This window comes from Lepus europaeus, chromosome X, assembly GCF_033115175.1.
Source record: "Lepus europaeus isolate LE1 chromosome X, mLepTim1.pri, whole genome shotgun sequence".
Classification (NCBI taxonomy): Eukaryota; Metazoa; Chordata; class Mammalia; order Lagomorpha; family Leporidae; genus Lepus; species Lepus europaeus.
In genome coordinates, this window is record NC_084850.1 from 112213449 (window position 1) to 112233095 (window position 19647).

Genomic DNA, 19647 nt, shown 5'->3' on the forward strand with positions numbered 1-19647 from the left:
AAGTGGAAGTTCATATCATTCCTCTGTGCAACTGGGAAAAATACAAGCTATATAACCACAGTCAGGGATGAGTAATAAGTGTTTTGTGCTAAAGCTACATGAGTGTTTAGAATATCTTTGGGATGTGGGCTTCATAACTGGCAACTTAACCTGCTGTGCCACAATGCTCACCCTTTTTGATTTTTCAATACAGAAATATATCTTGTCATAGGCACCAGGCCTCTTAGTTCCATTTGCAAATATTTTGCCATTTAAAATAAACCTTAAAGTACTGTAATAAAATCCCTTTCAGTACACTATGTATTTTATATTATTTTATCAAACTGATTTCTAGGCTTTGTATGAAGGAAATGTGTTTTGATAATGTGTGTTATGTTTTGTGCTTATATTTTTTCCTAAAATAATATTTTTTCTTTAGAAACTTAAAAAAAGATGTATTTATTCATTTGAAGAAAAGAGAGAGAGAGGGAGAAAGAGAGAGAGAGAGAGAGACTATCTCTTCCATCCACTGGTTCATTCCTCAAATGCCCACAATAGTTGAGGCATGGCCAGGATGAAGCCAGGAGTTGGGAACACCATCTGAGTCTCTCATGTGGATGGCAAGGAGCCAAAGCCTTGGAGCATCATCTGATGCCTTCCAAAGCACATTAGCAGGGATCAGAAGCAGAGTAGCCATGTCTCAAATCAGGCACTTTGATACAGGATGCAGGCATCCCAAGCAGTGGCTTACCTCACTGAGCCACAATGCTCACCCCTGGAATAAAATATCTGAATGGTCTTTCCTACCTAGTTCAATTATATATTTTCCTTATAAATTGAAAAGATAACTGAGATTATAAAAATTATGTTAAAGAATTGAGTAATTTTCTTGTAAAGTAGCTAATTTTAATTTCAATTAAGGGACCCAGCATTGTGGTGCAGTGGGTTAAACTGGCACCTCCAATACCAGCATACCATATGAGCATCGGTTCCAGTCCCAGCTGTGCCACATCCCATCCAAATTCCTGTTAATGCTCCTGGGAAGACAGCAGAAGATGACCCAAGTGCTTGGGCTCTTGCCACCCATGTGGGAGCCTCAGATGGAGTTCCAGGCTTCTGGCTTTTGGCCTGCAGCTATCTGGGGAGTGAACTAGCAGATATAAAAATCTCTCTCTCTCTCTCTGTCTATAATTCTGCCTTCAAATAAATAAATAAATATTTTAAAAAGTTCAACTAAAATTACTGATAAGAAATGCTAAGATAAAATAATGTCATCTACTACTGGTATTACTATTACTACAACTAATCTTACTGATCCATCACCATGTGCTCTTTTCCCTACACTATACTAAGAGAACTTTAAATCTCTGCTCCACTATTCACTGGGTCTGGGAATCTGAGAAACTTAAGCTCTGGGAAGCTGAGAAAGTTATTTAAATTTCTACATGAGATTTTTCTCTTATGAAAAGGAAAGCTTATATACTTGTAGGCACCAAGGTTTTAGCATGGCAAAGGTATATGCAAATAATTCCATTTTCTACAATATTATTTTATTCTACACTATTTTATTCTTTCACATGATCCTTCAGATGATACTTATGCATTATAATAAGTCTTGGGGTAAAATAGTGAAGAAAACAAATCTCCTGCTTCCCTGAGTAATAAATTCCAGAATGTGTTAGGAAAAGAGAGCAGAAGAAGTAGCTATAATATAATATTATATATATATATATGTATATGTAGTGTTAAGCGAAACAATAAAGGAGAGTGATATGGATATTAATATAGGGTGCTCCTGGAAGGCTTCTCTGACTTGAGCAGAGTGCCTTAGGAAGTTTGAGAAGCAACATAGAAATCTAAACTAGGAATATTGAGATAACAGATGAGTCTAGATTTAGAGAGGAGGTCCAGGCTGAGGCTATCGATTTGGAAGTATACATCTCATGTGTCACCAAATGAGATTTTATCAGGACTGAATATGGATAGTAAATAGGAGAAGACTGAGCCTTGAATCTCTAATGAGCAGAGCTTACTATAGAGATAGGAGAATCAAGGGAGAATTGATATTCTGATGGCCAACTGTTTCCAAAACAGTGAGACATCAACTATGCCAAGTAGAGTTCATGGGATAAGCGAGGTGAGAATTTCATTTGGATGATTAGTTTTGGCAATGTTTGTTTACTGATGAAATGAGCAGTATCAGTAGAATAATGGAGAATAAAGCCAGATTATCATAGATTCAAATGTTAATGGTATAAGAAGTGAGGGCAATAAGTACATGTGACAGTCTTTCAATTTGGTTATCAAGAAGGATCAGAGAAATGGGATGGCAACTGATAGGGTAAGGGATAAAGAGCTATTGTAGCATGCATATGCTTACAGGAATAACCATTATGTATTTGTTAGAGAAGACACAGAGGAGAACTAGAAAGCTCCACATAGTTGACCAGAGGGCTGGTCTTAAGAATATGGAGAACATTTCCAATATAATTGAGGGAAAGGCAAGGCACATGGATTCAGATAAAATAAGGCTATTCATGTAATGAAAGAACCAACTTGACTCTGTTTTGCCTCTAAATTCTTAATGAGATAGAAAGAAAGAGTATCAGAAGTGAGAAGGGGAGGAAGTGCTGGATTTCACTGGTAGTCATCAGATTTCAATTCACTCTGGGAAATGATCCTGCAGCAAATTTCACTGAAAGGAAACCATGTTTCAAAGTTTACCAGTTACTACAATATACCTACTTCTCTGTCTCTTTCTCTATCAACTATGTGCATCCACCTACTAATAAACCTCATTCAAAGGTCTGGCATTCTATAACCTCGCAGTATGTATTTGTATGTCCTTTTTAATGATATTTGCCTGTATTTCTGAATCTAAAAAACTGAAGAAAATGACAGAAAAGAGAAATGACACTATTCCCTGTGTTCCATTTCACAAAGCCAGACATTCACAAACTATTTAATATGTTTAATTGCTATTACTTTCACAGAAACATTCTGGTAGCATAAAGAGGTAAATTCCAGGTTATACAGATTTTTTTGAAGGACAGGCATTCAGGCATCTTTGCCTAACAAGAGCTATGGCCTTGTGTTTTGTACAATAGGTTCAGTGAGAGCTAGGAAATCCATCTGCTTTCTGCTATAAATCATAATTAGAAATCTGTATGATTGGAACCTGAGTTCAGTTGGGTGGAAAATTGGTCATTTGACTTAATAGGAAGGAAAGCTTTATTTCAAAATGCAACACCACACTCAGCTGCCAATATAATTTAATAAACTCTCTTGACAATTATCTGGAGACATGGGCATGCTTTATGCTATCAGAAACACACACAATTAAGTGTCACTAATCACTGAGTTCTTGAAGACATTTTCCAATTCATAGAATATATTCCTTTAAAAGATGTTTTTCTCTGAATTTAGACGTGCTAAAGGGCTATTTTAGGATGTGAATTGCAGGAAATAGTAGGTAGGAGAGAAAGTTGTGGAGGAAGCTATAAGCATGAGAATGTATTCTTGGTGAGGAAGGTTAAGAATTTTTTTATATATATAGAAAGAGGAACTGAGGGAATAAGTATATTGTAGAAGGTTTGTGGAAGTTGCATGTCGTGAGAAATTAGGTTGAATGAGATTAGAAGGAAATAATTTTAAAGTTATCTCCTATATCTTACAAGTCCAGATAGCAGGATTATCTGATTCTCTACCTCTTTGTTCCTTGCTGTATTTAACTGTCCTGAGTAATGGGCTCATAGGTTGATGTCACGTGTTAATTTTTTTGATATAGGATAGGCAGGCAACTAATTTAAGATCTACAGAGCTGGAGGTACCTGCAAGCCATCCCACTCCCCTCCCTGCCATGTGTAATTCTGTCCTCCATCCTCCTACTTGTCAATCAAAACAACCCCTTTCCTGGGATGTATCTGCTTTACCAGGGATTGGGGCAGGGAGGGAAGACACTATGAAAATATGCATATTGAACTCCATGGGGGATTTATGGAGGTACCATAAAACTCCTAGGTGGTTTCATGTCTGTAGAGGCACCTCTATCCTACTACCACCTCATAAAAGCAGTTGCTGGAAGGTTCTCTCCCACCAGAGACCCCCATTGGAGGAGGTACTGGAGTACTCTGTTTCTCCTCTCCAACCATTTCTCCTTCTGACCCACTGTCCAATCATGACAGGTATCTCTCTGTGTGGGCACTGTGCTCACGTGTGTGTGCGTGTGTGTGTGTGTGTGCTTTCTCACCTTCTTAGTAAAATTTACCTTATTTGTGTCAGCACTATGAAGGCTTCTGTTTGTGCATAACAAGGACCTGGAATGAAAATTAATCTCCCACTTCACCTTTAACTAAGATTTTTCTTTGTAACTAACCTAGTAATGAGGATTTGATGTGTCTCTGGGGGCAGTCTTCCTGTGTTTTCTGTTGTCTTTATTGAGTCGTGATTGGTTAAGAGTCTTAAAGGAGTTAACAATCATCTATTTTAGAATGTTTGAGTAATCACCTTAACTCTGCTTAGATCTGGCCCACAGTTTTGGGTGAAAACACTCAGATTAAATGGATTATTACTTTTACAATGATCTAAGATCTTATTATGGCCACCCAGTTTGAACCCCAGGTGTAAACTGAGTCTTTCGATTTTGAGACTTACTAGCTGTGAGAGTTTTCCAAATCTGGATTACTGCACAAATCAAATTTTCTTAGTGTGCTTGATGCAAATAATGAAAAATTATGTCTGTTACTAGATTGTAATTCTGTTTGTTTTTAAGATGCAAAAATGATTTTTATGATCTGATTGGTTATACATCTTCTATGTTGAGGTTTGTGCCTATTGCCTGTCAGAATTCCATAGAAATACAATTCCTAGCAAGATAATGATGGCATTGTTAGGTAGCAAGTCAGATATGAGCTTATGCGTGTGTGAAAAAGGCCTAAGGAGTTGACATCAAGGTCCAGCATCTGCATCTCAAAGTCATCCCTATAACCTTCCAGGTACAGTCCAGTATCTGCACTTCAAATGCCCTGCCCCTTCTCCCTGATAACCATCCTTCCTCTAAGGCCTCAGATTCCAGGGCATTCAAGAACACAGAAAATAGGAAAATACAGTCAATACACTTTACTTCCATTTAGATCATGTTATACTCTTTACACATTAAATGCAACAGTCTTAAAACTCATATCTCTCTCTATATATACACACACACAAACATATATAATGTCAGAGAGTGCTGTCATTTTTAGTTCAAGCATCAATTATTTAAGAGACTCCAGAGAAGCAGTATAGTCTATTATATTAGTCCTTATTTTTATCCATGCTGATGTTATTTCCTTTTTGAAGTTCCAATCTTTCTTGTTGTATTATTTCCTATATCTTTAGAGAACATTCTTTAGCAATTCTTTAAGGGCTAGTTTGCCGGTAATAAATTGATTTTTTTTCCTTTGTCTGAGAATGTCTGTACATTTTTCCTTCATTCTTAAAGGATATATTATCTGGATACAGAATTCACAGTTTACAGTTATTTATTTTCAGTACTTGAAAAATATGTGCCACTTCTTTCTGGCCTCCATGGTTTCAGATGAGAAATATCCTGCCATTTGAATCAGTGCTTCTGTATAAGTAATGTACTATTTCTGTCTGGCTGCTTTCAAGGATTGTTTGTTGTTAGTTTTCAGAAGTTAATGATGATGTGTCTTGCCATGGATTTCTTTTGCTTTAAACAGACTGGAGTTACTCAGTGTCTTGAATCTGAAGGGTTATATATTTTATCAAGTTCAGCAAGTTTTCAGACATTATTTCTTTAAGTAATTTTTCAGGCCTACTCTCTCCTTTCCCTCTGGAACTCCGACAGTACAAATGTTAGTTCACTGCTATTTTCTTACAAACCTCTGGAACTCTGTTCAGGTTTTAAAAGTCTATGTTTTTCCTGTTGTTTACATTATGTAAATGCTGTTGATCTGTCTTCACCTTCACTGATTCAGTCACCTCCTTTCCATTCTTGAATCCATCCAATAATGTTTATTTAACTTATTGTATTTAATAAGCTCTATAATTTCTATTAGGTTCTTTATTCAGCTTAGACATTTTCCTGAAATTTTACAAGGCTACTTCAAATGTTTGCTATTGACAAGTGTGTCATGTGTCAAGTAAGGCTGAGGAAGGACTAAGGAGGAAAGCAATGGAGATGAGAGTGTGCACTATGGACCATCGAAGTGATGTGGTAAAGTGAAAACATGAGAAGGATACGTTTTGAACAATTGCCAGAAGAGAATGCTACAGGGAATTCATTTGAAAGACAGGAGGTGGCAGTAAGAGAATAGGATTCTTGAAATTGAGGTTATGGAGCAGTTGAGGTTATTGGAAATGACTTAGTCTGGAGGATGAACATTGGCATGGCTAAGGTTGAATGAAGAATATGGTAACTGGGGGAAAGCAAACCAGTTATGGAAAAATCAGCTATGGGGATATCAAAGTCAGCAAGGATTTTAACAAATATAGTGTTGGAACCTGAGCTATTTCGTTGAATGGCTTAGACACCAGACCCAGAATTTTTTAGGAGAATGGTCTAAAAACAGAAATGTAGAATGAGGAGAATGTATTTCCTACCTCCATCCACTACAACTAACAGAATTTAGAAGAATAAAAGTGGCAAAAAAGTAATGAGTAATTGTGCCCTATCAAAACAGGGAAATCTGAAAATGAATATTTTTATAAAATGCATTCATCTTTTTCCCTTTATGAGATAACAGAAAAACATAAATTTAATCTCTATAAGATTACAGTTTGACTTTACCAAGAGATGGTGACAGTAGACAGTTATTTTCTAACTACTCATAGAAATATCACAAGTCATATCTATTTGATCTTACTTTTAAACTTAAATATATGTTGACATATCAGCTAAAAGGAAAAAAAAGGTAAAATTTTTAGTTCAGGTGTAGTTGAATTTTTGCCATATAAATTAGAGCTCCAATTACATTTGACAGAGTCATAATGATTTTCATTTTAAACTCTTCTTATCACACATATTTTGTGTTTACTATATTTTTTTACTTTAAATTAATACAGATTAGAGATGATAGAATATTATAATGAATCTCATTAACTGAAAATAAATGTTTACCTGGAATTGGAGGTTCAGATTGTATTTTTTCAATAAAAATGAAATATTATGTGAAATTTAATGTTTGTATAGCATAAAAGAATAATTATTGTGTGTGTGTTTTTTTTTTTTTAGAATGTACCAGACAAGTAACAATGTCTGGTTTAGAACATACTTTAGCTTATCAGACTCTAAAAATTAAAATGAAAATACTAAGTCTAAAAAATCATGTTTCTCAAGAATAACACAAACACGCTAATGCTGTCACATATGTACTATCATTCTAAGCTTTCTTTATTATTTCTTTTTCTTGATGCTCGTTTATATTCCAGTGATCTTTTTGTTCTTATTTCTTCTATGTCTTCTGAATATGGATGTTCTTATTTCTTCTATGTCTTATCAGTGTTGATAAGTGCTCTATTTTTAGGCATATTTTATTGTTTCCTCAAGAGAGGCATTTTGCTATTTGATCCCAGCATAACAAAGATATCATTATACCAATAAAATTAGAAAGGATATATTTTATTTTTCAAAATCTCTCTCCCTAACTCATATCCTGTTTGGTTCCCAAACTAGTAAAAAATAGATATAATTTTAACTTCATTCTAAGCTTTTCTTATGTAATTTTTGAAACCTAAAAAAATTACAATTTTTATTTTATTTTTAAGATTTATTTATTTATTGGAAAGTCAGAGTTACATAGAGAGAGGAGAGGCAGAGAGAGAGAGGTCTTCCATCTGATGGTTCACTCCCCAATTGGCCGCAAGGGCCGGAGCTGCGCCGATCTGAAGCCAGGAGCCAGGAGCCAGGGGCCAGGAGCCAGGAGCTTCCTCCAGGTCTCCCATGTGGATGCAGGGACCCAAGGACTTGGGCCATCTTCCACTGCTTTCCCAGGCTACAACAGAGAGCTGGAGCAGAAGTGGAGCAGCCAGGTCCCGAACCGGCGCCCATATGGGAGACCGGCACTACAGGCCAGGGTATTAACCTGCTGTACCACAGCGCCAGTCCTCCCCCACCCCCAGTTTTCAAAGAATAAGAAAATATTCTAAACTTAGCAATTAAATTGGATTAACTTCCAAAATCCAACAGTTCTATAAGAACTCTTACTATGAATGTTATTAATCTAATCAGATAGCAACAGAATTTTTTTAGTTCTAATTTAAAGATCCTTATTTATTACTTCCCAGAGGGGCCGACGCTGTGGCATAGTGGGTAAAGCCACTGCCTCCAGTGCCAGGATCCCATGTGGGTGCCGGTTGGAGACCCGGCTGCTCCACTTCTGATCTGGCTCTCTGCTGTGGCCTGGGAAAGCAGTGGAAAATGGCCCAAGTGTTTGGGCCCTTGCACCCACGTGGGAGATCCGGAAAAAGCTTCTGGCTCCTGGCTTTGGATCGGCTCAGCTCCAGCCATTTCGACCACCTGGGGAGTGAACCAGTGGATGGAAGACCTCTCTCTGTAACTCTGTCTTTCAAATAAATAAAATAACTATATATATATATAAAAAAACAAAATTAGAAAGTTCTTCCTTGTTTTTGCCCTTGGTTCAATAGCCACGTTTCTGCTCTGGTTACATTATCTTTCTGGTCATTGATTTTTAGGCTTTTCAACTCTAAACTGTCTCCTGAGTTACAACTACATTTTTCTTCTGCACATGGATATCTAGTTTCTCAGAATAGATATTACTCTACATAGAGTTGCCCCTTCGTCCTCATGCTAATTTTTTTCCTGAAAGATTTCGCTTTCTCAGTTACTGGCATCATTAGTTACCTAGTTTTATCTTGCCAAAAATGTAAGGGTCAAACTTGAGTGTTTTTTTGTTCCCCTTAGTGCAAATTACCAGAATATCGGTAAATACTGATAACAAAGCCATCAAAACATATCTCATTTCAGACCATTTCTTACCAGCTCTACCATTTTCATCTTTTATTTCAGGATCACATGCCACAGTATAATCACACAGAGTTAATATTTTGTAAAATACAAATTTAGCCATATCACTATTTTATTTAAAACTTTTTTGTTTTTAAAATTTTATTTGTTAACATTTTATTTCAGAATAATTTTAAACTTACAAAAGAAAAATTGTGAGGTAGTAATACCAAGAGTTGTGTGTTCTAGATTGACTGTAGTAGGTGAGGTTAGAAAAGCCCCCACGTGCTCTATCCCTGCTGATTTTCTGTGCTCAGCTTCTCCAATCTTCCCCACCCTTCACTGTGCTGCTGCATCACCATTCTCAGCCAATTCCTATCTAAATTTAGCAATTTCTCCTCACTCTACTTGTAACAGTTTAAGCTCAACTTTTTGTTTAATTTCTTTCAAATATTTACATGTCTTCCCTGAAAACAGCCTCCACTAACTCGATCTCTCTAAACAGTCAAAGCTTTTTACATGGCTCTTCATTCATCTGTTCTTTATCTCTTCTTCTCCACAAAATATTAAGGTCCATGAAGCAAGAGATATTTTCTCTAACATTTCCTACAGTACCCATAGCAACCCCAACAGTTCCTTGCTCAATTTGCTCAATATCTAATATTTCTTAGAGACTATTATAAGATCCTGTTCTAAGATATATGAATACAACAGGGAGGCAAAGAGAGAAAAAACTCTGAAGTTTTCATGATAAAGGGAAGAGACAATGAACAATTAAATAAGGTTGGTGAAGGTGGTGAGCAGCGAAGGAGGGTGAGAAATGTCATGGTGTGGAGGTGAAATTCAGGATAGGGAGGCTTAGAAAATTCCTGAGAGGGTGATATAAATGAGTGAATTAGCCTTCAGAGATGGTTCTAATAAATTTCTGAGATTTTTATATCAATCTATACCTTCTATTCCTTGTGTAAAACCATAGAATATTTAGCAACTTTATGTATCAGCAAAAAATGGTAATCTGACATTTATTTTGATTTTTTCTTTGATATGTACAGTGTATTTCCAAACTCCATTGTTACTAATCATGACCAAACATTACATAAATTGGCCAATGCAGAGTGGATTTCAGTAATATTATACAGGATGAGAATTAAGAGGCATATTGCATTTCCATTTCTTTTGTGCTTTGTCCAGGCACAATGAGAACATATTCTTGGCATGTCCTAGAATGAGTAAACATATACAGCAGTCCTTATGTTGTCACAAAATCTAAAAGTTTCCCTACCAGCATCTCCATAAGTAAGAAAATAAGTGCTTCTGGCTATAAGACACTGAGATTAGTGGGTTGTTTGCTGTAAAGTATTAATGTAGCAATCACTGACTAATTTACTATGGTGATAGCTTTACCTAGTACACAGAAGCTAGAATATGGATAATACAATTGAAAGCATAAGGAAAGGAGTGTCTATAATGATAGAAAAAGTGTAATGGCCATTTACAGAAGTTTGGGCTCAAAGGATTCAATGTACTAAAACCCACATACTTGTATCATAATGATAGTATAATGGATTTGTCCTATGTTTTGTGAAAAACAAAGAGCATAATTATCATATGTGCTCTTAGAACTAAGGTAACTGGGTTCACAGGATATTAATCTTGGTTTATTTCTTTCTTTTAAAGCAGAGCCACAGAGAGAGAAACGGAGAGAGAGAGAATCCTCCATCCACTGGTTCACTCCTCAAATAGCTGCAAAGGCCAGGGCTGGGGCAGGCCAAACCAGAAGCCACGAGCCTTGGCTTCCTACCTCAGGTCTCCCATGTGGACACAGGGGCCCAAGGACCTGGGCCATCTTCCACTGCTTTCCTTGGTGCACCAGCAGGGAGCTGGACCAGAAGAGGAGCAGCCGGGACCTGAACCAGCACTCACATGGGATGCTGGTGTTGTAGCCTGTAGCCCAACTTGCCACACTATAGCTCTGGCCCCCTTGGTTTCTTTAAATACATTACACAAAGTGCTTCTCAGACACTATGTAGTTATTTCTATTCCATTAAGTACTGTACATTTGTTTCAGTGTCAGCATAGAAACATTAGCATTGGTAGTTTCATTAAAATAAAAAAAAAACAAAGAAAAAATAAAACTTAGTGGACCATTGTTTAAATCAACAACTATTTGATTACAGGTGACATTGAGCATATTTTCAACATTCTTTGGCCATCTATATTTCTTCTCTTGTGTTACTATTGCTTTTAATACATTGCAAAGGTTGCAAAAGTTGAAGTCAGACACAAGGAAGTACAGCTCTGCCATTAAGCAACTGTTTTGATTCTATATAACTTCAATTTTCTGAATTGCAACTTTCTCAATTCAGTGAGAATAATAACATCTATATCATGGAGTTATATCAAAGGGGACAAATGAGTGAGATTTAAGATGCTGATACACTGGGGCCAGAGTTGTGGCATAGTGGGTTAAGGTATTACCTGCAACTCTGGCATCCCATATGGGTACTGGTTGGAGTCCCAGCTGCTTAAATTCTCATCCAGCTCCCTGCTAATCTGCCTGATAGGGCAGTGGAGGATGGCCTAAGTCCTTGGGCCCCTGCCACCCAGGTGGGAGACCCAGATGAAGCTTTTGGCTCCTGGTTTTGGCCTGGCCCAGCCCCGGCTGTTGTGGCCATTTGAGAAGGGAACCAGCAGATAGAAGATCTCTCTTTGTGTCTTTCCTTCTCTCTCTGTAATTTGTCATTCAGATAACTAAAGTAAGCCTTAAAAAAAAAAGATTGTGATGTAAATGACAATAGTAAATAAAAGAAAGCCATTAACCTATTTTTGGGATATGTCAGTAGTGATTATTATTTTCCATTATTATTTTATATTATATTAAGATAATTCATACTTTATCATATTAACAATTGTGCTTTTGTAATTCAAGAAAGTTATTTTTAAGTAAATTAATAATTTTGAGATTTAGATTTCTGAGCAATTTCATCATTTCTAAGATTTGCTTCCTATTCATCAGTATTCTAATGGAATGGTTAATATATAAGAAAAATATATGCACATTTTATGATAAATTTGTAAATAATATTTAGCTCTGCAAAGATGTAGTTATTTTTCATGAGTATCTCATCACACTAGTTATTTATAATATTCCAAAATTTTCCTTAACTCACACACAAGTGTTAAGTAGTATTCTGTTCAACTATTCAAAATTCCAAAATGAAATATTTAACAAGTCTTGTGTGCTACGGAATGAAAAACAACACAAGAACAATAAATACACATAAATATTATGCAATCCATGTTTTCCTCTTAACTAAAATTTTTTTCTAAATTATAATATTGTAATTTTAATTTTTACTGAATAGTTAATTTGCATAATTAAGACAGCAGAAGCATGCATCATCTATGTAATATGAGAGTATGTACAATGATATAATATAAAGTAAAACTCCTGTACCATGTATATGACCCATAGTACTAAGCTTGAAGGCGGAATTCACAATGAAGAAGCTATCCCAGCAATGATCAACGACAAGTCCCCTGGAATCTTCCCGACCTAATTAAAAAATACAAAGATATTGCACTTCAGTATCACATTCAAGAAAAAAAAATCAATGGAGATGGAAATAGAATGAAAATTCCTCTATAGTAGAAAACTACTCTGATAAATATTTTTCGAAGTATATTTCGAAATGAAATTTAAATAGCATTTTGAAGAACATATTCACTGTTGTGTTTTTCTATAATATTAAAAGTATTATAAAGTCAACTCAAAAAATCTTGGCTTTTTTTAAAGCATATTTGAATTTATCATCTAAAAATGGATTGTAGAGTTTAATAACTTTCTGTAAAAATGAGACAAGCTCTCTTGATAACGAAATACATGATAATGAAATTTCATGATAATGAGATACATAGTGCTACATGTATACATTTCAAAAACCAATATACACACATTGAAAGGAATGCTGAGAATTTTATTATTAGAGGTGTATAATTTAAAAAAATGTTTTGAGACAATATCAGTGTTTATGAAAATGTAGTCTTTTGATAATATGCATCAGGATAGCTTGTGAAAGGGCCTTACTGCCCAGCAGAATAAGTGAGTGTGGACCTGGATTGCTTACTGAATTTTGGGAGCTACTAATCAAGAATAATATGAAAGGAGTTCTAAATATTAAGGTATCTAAACTTTATGTAAAAATATTTAAAGTCCTTGTAAGCCAGTAGCATCTCAGATCACTTATCTAAAAATTAGTTATAATATTTCTTCTAGTTTTCCTTATTAAAAAAAGAAAGTTTGTGTGGAGAGCAAAGTAAACTAAAACAAATAATCTAATTAAAGTATAAAGAGACAATTAGTATATTTGATACTATAATTTCTCTCTATATAAAATTCAATTCAAACTTCCCAGTAGTGTTTACTTAGTAATTCAAATATTTAAAAAGTTGAATTCTGAATTTGGAAGCAATATTATTGACTTTTTCTTAGATCTGTTTATGTCTTCTCTTATGAACAGTCATGCTGCCCCTGATTGGCAGTTTGTACTGATTACCACAACCTTAGTATTAACATTTTTTCAACTCTGGATGTATTTTAGATAAGATTCAAGAGGGCCTCGAGGGGCAAAATTTTCAAAAATTGATTCTACTATTTGAAATGAACTGTACCAGGTATTTCTATGTCCTGTTAAGTGTGATTAGCTTATCATAATTATGCTAGATTGTGTGCATTAGTACTTTACTGCTGGTGAACATCATGGTCAGAATTAACATTAAAAAGCATTAGTCACAACACTTTGTTTACATTGATCAACTCTCAAAATGGAAGCTGATATCTATAATACTAAAATATGAGATTAACTGTATGCACATCTTTTCCCATAGTGCTATTTTGCTTTACTCTTCAATAAACTACTGGTGTCTATTTTATCAACAAATGGAAACATTCATTTAGAAAGGGATAAAGCTATGAATTAAGGTGACTCTTGACATTAACGAGCATACAAAATAGCAGGTATGGCATACAGCTATATTAGCAAGGGTACCAACATCTAATGGAGATGTGTCCTTTAATTTGTAATATGCAGGCCAGGATTGTGGTGCAGTGGGTTAAGTTGCCAGTTGTGACACTGGTGTCCCACATCATAGTGCTTGTTTGAATCCTTGCTGCTCCACTTCTGATCTGTCTGCCTGCTATTGCTCCTGGGAAAGAAGCAGAGGATGGCTCAAGTACTTGGGCCCCTGCCACCCACATGGGAGACCAGGGTGGAGTTCTGGGCTCCTGGCTTTGGCCTGGCTCAGGCCATTGTGGCCATCTGAAGGGTGAATCAGTGGATAGATCTCTTTTCTGTTGCTCACTTTCTGTCACTCTGCCTTTCAAAGTAATTAATTAATTAACTTTAAAAATATTTGTAGTATGTGTACATTAGACTAATTTCTAACATATTCCTAACATTAGAATTCCTATACATTTTTGAGGCATATGCATTGTGATATTTGGATAATATCATAAGAATCTTACAATCTAACAAATTGCATATTTGGATTTACATATAAAATTGGAAGAACCTGACTTGGTACATAACTACCTAATTCTGATTCTGGCTCCACAATGTTTGAACCATGATTTCAGCCAACATACTCCATCTCGGTTTGGTTTTCTCTGTTATAAAATGATCCTGTTGAACTAATAGATCTCAAAGTGTCCACTACCTCTAAAATCTTTTGATGTTCTGAAAAGATGTTTGAGCACTATCTATAAAATAGCATATAAAAAGCAAGAAAAACAACATACTTGTTAGTATGATGTCAATGGTGACATATTCCAAGGTGGGATTTTTGAAAGTTATAACGAGAGACGAATGAAGACCAAGGCATGTGATTACTCTTTGTGTGTCCATAGTCCTAGGGAACAGACCTACTCCAGAGAGGTATACTTTCCATTCTTTGAACTGTTTGAAAATAAACATTCATGATATATGCATGATGAATGAATATATTTTATTTGCAATATTTAATAAATGTAATAACAGATAAGAAAAGCTTTGTTAAGCTTTAACACTCATTGTTTTATCTTTCCTTTCTTTTCAAATTCCCTTTGATTTTATTGAAATCATTCTATATATTTTTTTACATGGGAAAAAAGAGGGTAGATGATAATATTTAAATACCCAATATATTTCGATGCATTTAAGGTTATTTATAGCAACATAAAGGAGAAATTTTAATGGAAAACCTTGCATTCCTTTTTAAGGTATTTTTTAAAAGATGAATTTGTATAAAATTTGTATACCAAACACTACATGATGTTTCCAAAATTGTAGGGTGAGTTTCCAATGAAATTAAGATGACTACCACAAGAAGGCAATGGAGGTGAGGCAGATATTAAACTCTCACAAAACAATTATGTGTAACTGTATGCCATATTATTTATCCCATCATCTAGTGCAGCATATTTCCTGTGATCATATAATATGGACAAATGGCTCAATAATTTTGTGGAGATTAAATGTTTTTACTTAAGTTTCAAAAGATTTCAAAAAATTGTTTGAAAGTGTTCTCTTTGTATTTATTTCGATTAGAATAAAAACCCTTTGAAAATATAACAAACCGTGACTCAATTTCAGCTGTCTTATACTTCTCCACCAAAAACTTTGCCAATGTTGTAGGTGAATGAAAATATCAGAGAAAAACTGACGAACAACTGAACAATCTCCTAGTTTACTCTCCTTCACACTATATAAATGTTTCTATTTAAACTCCAATAAAAAGAGGGAAACTTATTTTGTGTGGTAACAAGAAATCCATAAAATGCTCTTACAGTATTAAAAGCCAAATTTTACTTGCATTTTATCTTCAAATAACTATGTTACTGTTAGTCACATATTCTATTAGCATAATAATATAAGTTTACTATATTTTCAGTTATGATGTCCTAACTTGATTCTACTCAACTGACTGATTGAAATGACATTAGTTTACTTTAAGCCACTGGGAATGAGCCAAACTAGAAAAAGAAGTTTGTGTCTTAACGTTTTCTCAATTGGCCTGGAATGTTGGAGCTTTTATGCTAAAGCACATCTCACTATTCTTGATCACTGATATCCATCTGTTATCCCGCCATTGATTAGTTTATCTACTTGACTACAGAGAGGGAAATTAAAAAACAACTCAGTGAACAGGTGAATTTAAAAAAATAACAATTTTCAGCCCATTTTTTTTAGCTTTTTTAAAGATCCAATTCTGGTGCTCCTGAAAGATAAAACAAGTGGAGGAAAAAGATAGGAAATCTGGTTTGCACACTGAGCAGAGCTCCAAGGGATTGAAGATTTCTGAGAATCAATAGAACTTTCCACAGATACAGGCTATGAGAATCATAGACTGATGCTGGATTATAAAACAACTGATTTTGTTTCTTCCTTCAGTTTTGCTATTCAGACTTTCAAATGGAATGAATCACACAACCAATTATAACTGAACAAGGGTGATTATTTGAAAGTAAAAATGAAACATCTGAAAAGCAGGAAAGAAAATCTCAGAACAGAATGCTTCAGCCCAAAGAGAATTTCTAATTACCACACTTGCTTATTACTGTTCTTAATCTGTTGCTCAGTAACAAATCTCACTTAAAGATTCTAGTGGTGGGGCTGGTACTGTGGCATAGCAGATAAAGCTTCCGTCTGTGGTGCCAGCATCCCATGTGAACAACAGTTCGAGTCCTGGCTGTTCTGCTTCTGATCCAACTCTCTGCTGTGGTCTGGGAAAGCAGTGGAAGATGGCCCAACTCCTTGGGCCCCTGCACCCACGTGGGAGACCTGGAAGAAGCTCCTGGCTCCTGGCTTTGGATCAGTTAACTCCAGCCATTGTGGCCATTTGGGGAGTGAACCAACAGATGGAAGACCTCTCTCTCTCTCTCTCTGCCTCTGTAACTCTGCCTTTCAAATAAAAAACAAATCTTAAAAAAAGATTCTAGTGGCATAATATGAGTTAATAATATTTATATTCATGATCTCCTAGACCAAGTAATTTCAAGCTTCAAAATCTGCACAAATAACTTTAGCTTAAAGTTAGCCTTTTACAGTGCAGAGCTTTTCGTATGGACCCAAACCAGAAGCAAATGAATTTGATAAACCATTGCTATTTCTCTCAGTTCTGAAAGGGGCATAACCAGAAATGGTAAAAGCTTATACTACAAGCACTGCTGCGAGTTGATTTAAGATTAATCAGTCAGTTGTGTGTGCCTTTAATCAGTTAAATGCAGAGAGGGGCATAACTCCATATGGATGTCTTCCTAATGATAAAAAGTTATTTGCGGCTGGTGCTGTGGCTCAACAGGCTAATCCTCCGCCTAGCGGCGCCGGCACACCGGGTTCTAGTCCTGGTCGGGGTGCCAGATTCTGTCCCGGTTGGCCCTCTTCCAGGCCAGCTCTCTGCTATGGCCCGGGAGTGCATTGGAGGATGGCCCAAGTGCTTGGGCCCTGCACCCCATGGGAGACCAGGATAAGCACTTGGCTGCTGCCTTCGGATCAGCGCGGTGCGCCAGCCGTGGCTGCCATTGGAGGGTGAACCAATGGCAAAAGGAAGACCTTTCTCTGTCTCTCTCTCTCACTGCCCATTCTGCCTGTCCTAAAAAAAAGAAAGTTATTTGCAACCCTTAGATTTAGAAAAACAAACTATAAGACCTTCTTTTTAAAAATACTCTTGTAGATGCCTATTCAGAATGATTCAGGGATAGAAAAGAAGACAAAAAATCACAAAGGTTAGAAAGATATATTGAAAATGTTGACGGGGTCGGACTTGGTAGCTGAATGGATGAATTGTTGATTCAAGTCTCCCTATAGATGAATCCTTAGATATTCTATAACTTGGAAGGAGATACTTGGAGTGACTGAAATCAAGCAACAGTATTCAACTGACTCACAAAACATTTGAGATGATTATTTACATGTTTGAGTTCTTTTGAGGATAATAAGAAATTAAACATTCAATTTCTAGGTTACTAGACACAGAACCGAAATTTCCCTGTTGACATGCAAGACTATCCTTAAATATACATATTATTTGAATCAGAAATGCAAGCAGATTGTCCCCAATAATTAAGATGAAGGAGCTCTAATTGTGCTATCAACCAGCCACTTAAAAGGTTAGTCTTGTTAAAATGATTTGTGTATAAGAAAATAAGCTCCATCATACTTTCTGTTCCATATGAAAGAGATTACCTTTTGTTTTCTTTAACGTTTTTGAGAATCAAGCATCCTTCTATAGTATATGTTGCAGCCATGTGTAAGTCAGTTATCTAGGAAATTTAACAGCCTAAAGATAATTTTTCGTGGACACTATAAGAAACAATGAACTGATCAGCTCTTGTCCTGACTCTAGATGTACAATGTAATACTTTATCCTTTTTAGTATTTGTTGTTGTTGTTGTTGTTGTTCTAGTACTAGTGGTTGAACTCTGTAATTAACACACAATTATTCTTAGGTGTTTAAATTTTAACTGAAAGGTGATCCCTGTTAAATTTAAGAGTGGAAAAAGAGAGGGAGGAGATGTACAATTTGGGACATGCATAATCAGACTTGCCCCAAATGATGGAGTTAGAAATGTGCCAGGGGATTCCAATACAATCCCATCAAGGTGGCATGTACCAATGCCATCTCACTAGTCCAAGTGATCAATTTCAGTTCACATTCGATGGCTCTGATAGGTCTAAGAATCAAAGGGATCACACAAACAAGACAAGTGTCTGCTAATACTAACTGATAGAATCAAAAAGGGAGAGAAAGATCCAACATGGGAAGTGGGATACACAGCAGACTCATAGAATGGCAGACGTCCTAAACAACACTCTGGCCTCAGAATCAGCCCTTAAGGCATTCGGATCTGGCTGAAGAGCCCATGAGAGTATTGTAGGCATGGAAAGCCAAGACACCATGGAAAAGAAAAAAAAAAGAAGAAGACCTAAATGAAAGATCTCTGTGAGTGAGATCCCAGTGGAAAGAACAGGGCCATCAAAGAAGGAGGTACCTTTCTCTGAAGGGAGGAGAGAACTTCCACTTTGACTATGACCCTATCGGAATAAGATCAAAGTCAGCGAACTCTAAAGGCTTCCATAGCCCTAGCAACTCATGACTAGAGCCTAGGGAGATTACTGACGCCATGAACAGGAGTGTTAAATTGTTAAGTCAGCAGCAGGAGTCACTGTGTACTTATATTCCATGTGGGATCTGTCCTTAATGTGTTGTCTAATGTGCAGTGATGCTATAACTAGTACTGAAACAGTATTTTTACACTTTGTGTTTCTGCGTGGGTACAAACTGATGAGATCTTTACTAATTATATACTGAATCGATCTTCTGTATATAAAGATAATTGGAAATGAAAAAAAAAAAAAACAAAACAAAAAACCTGGTGTTAAATTGGAAATGGCATAGAAAATTAATTAATTTTTTAAAAAAATATTATGTAGGATCTCTGTCTTTAATGTGCTGTACACTCTTATTTAATGCTATAACTAGTACTCCAACAGTATATTTTTTTTCACTTTGTGTTGCTATATGGGGGCAAACTATTGAAATCGTTACCTAATATATACTAAACAGATCTTCTGTATATAAAGAGAATAGAAAATGAATCATGATGTGATTAGAAGGGGAGAGGGAGCGGGAAAGGGGAGGGTTGTGGGTGGGAGGGAAGT

General features: G+C 35.9%; 1 protein-coding gene across 1 annotated transcript in view; it reads right to left on the minus strand.

The window, feature by feature from the left end:
• CFAP47 (cilia and flagella associated protein 47) overlaps positions 1–19647 on the minus strand; it is a 380737-nt gene that overhangs the window by 58407 nt on the left and 302683 nt on the right. Inside the window, exons 56-57 of the mRNA XM_062183128.1 lie at positions 14748–14904; positions 12408–12506 (exon numbers count right to left, since the gene is read on the minus strand). Coding sequence (XP_062039112.1) covers positions 12408–12506; positions 14748–14904 — 256 coding nt within the window. The remainder of the gene's footprint in view (positions 1–12407; positions 12507–14747; positions 14905–19647) is intronic.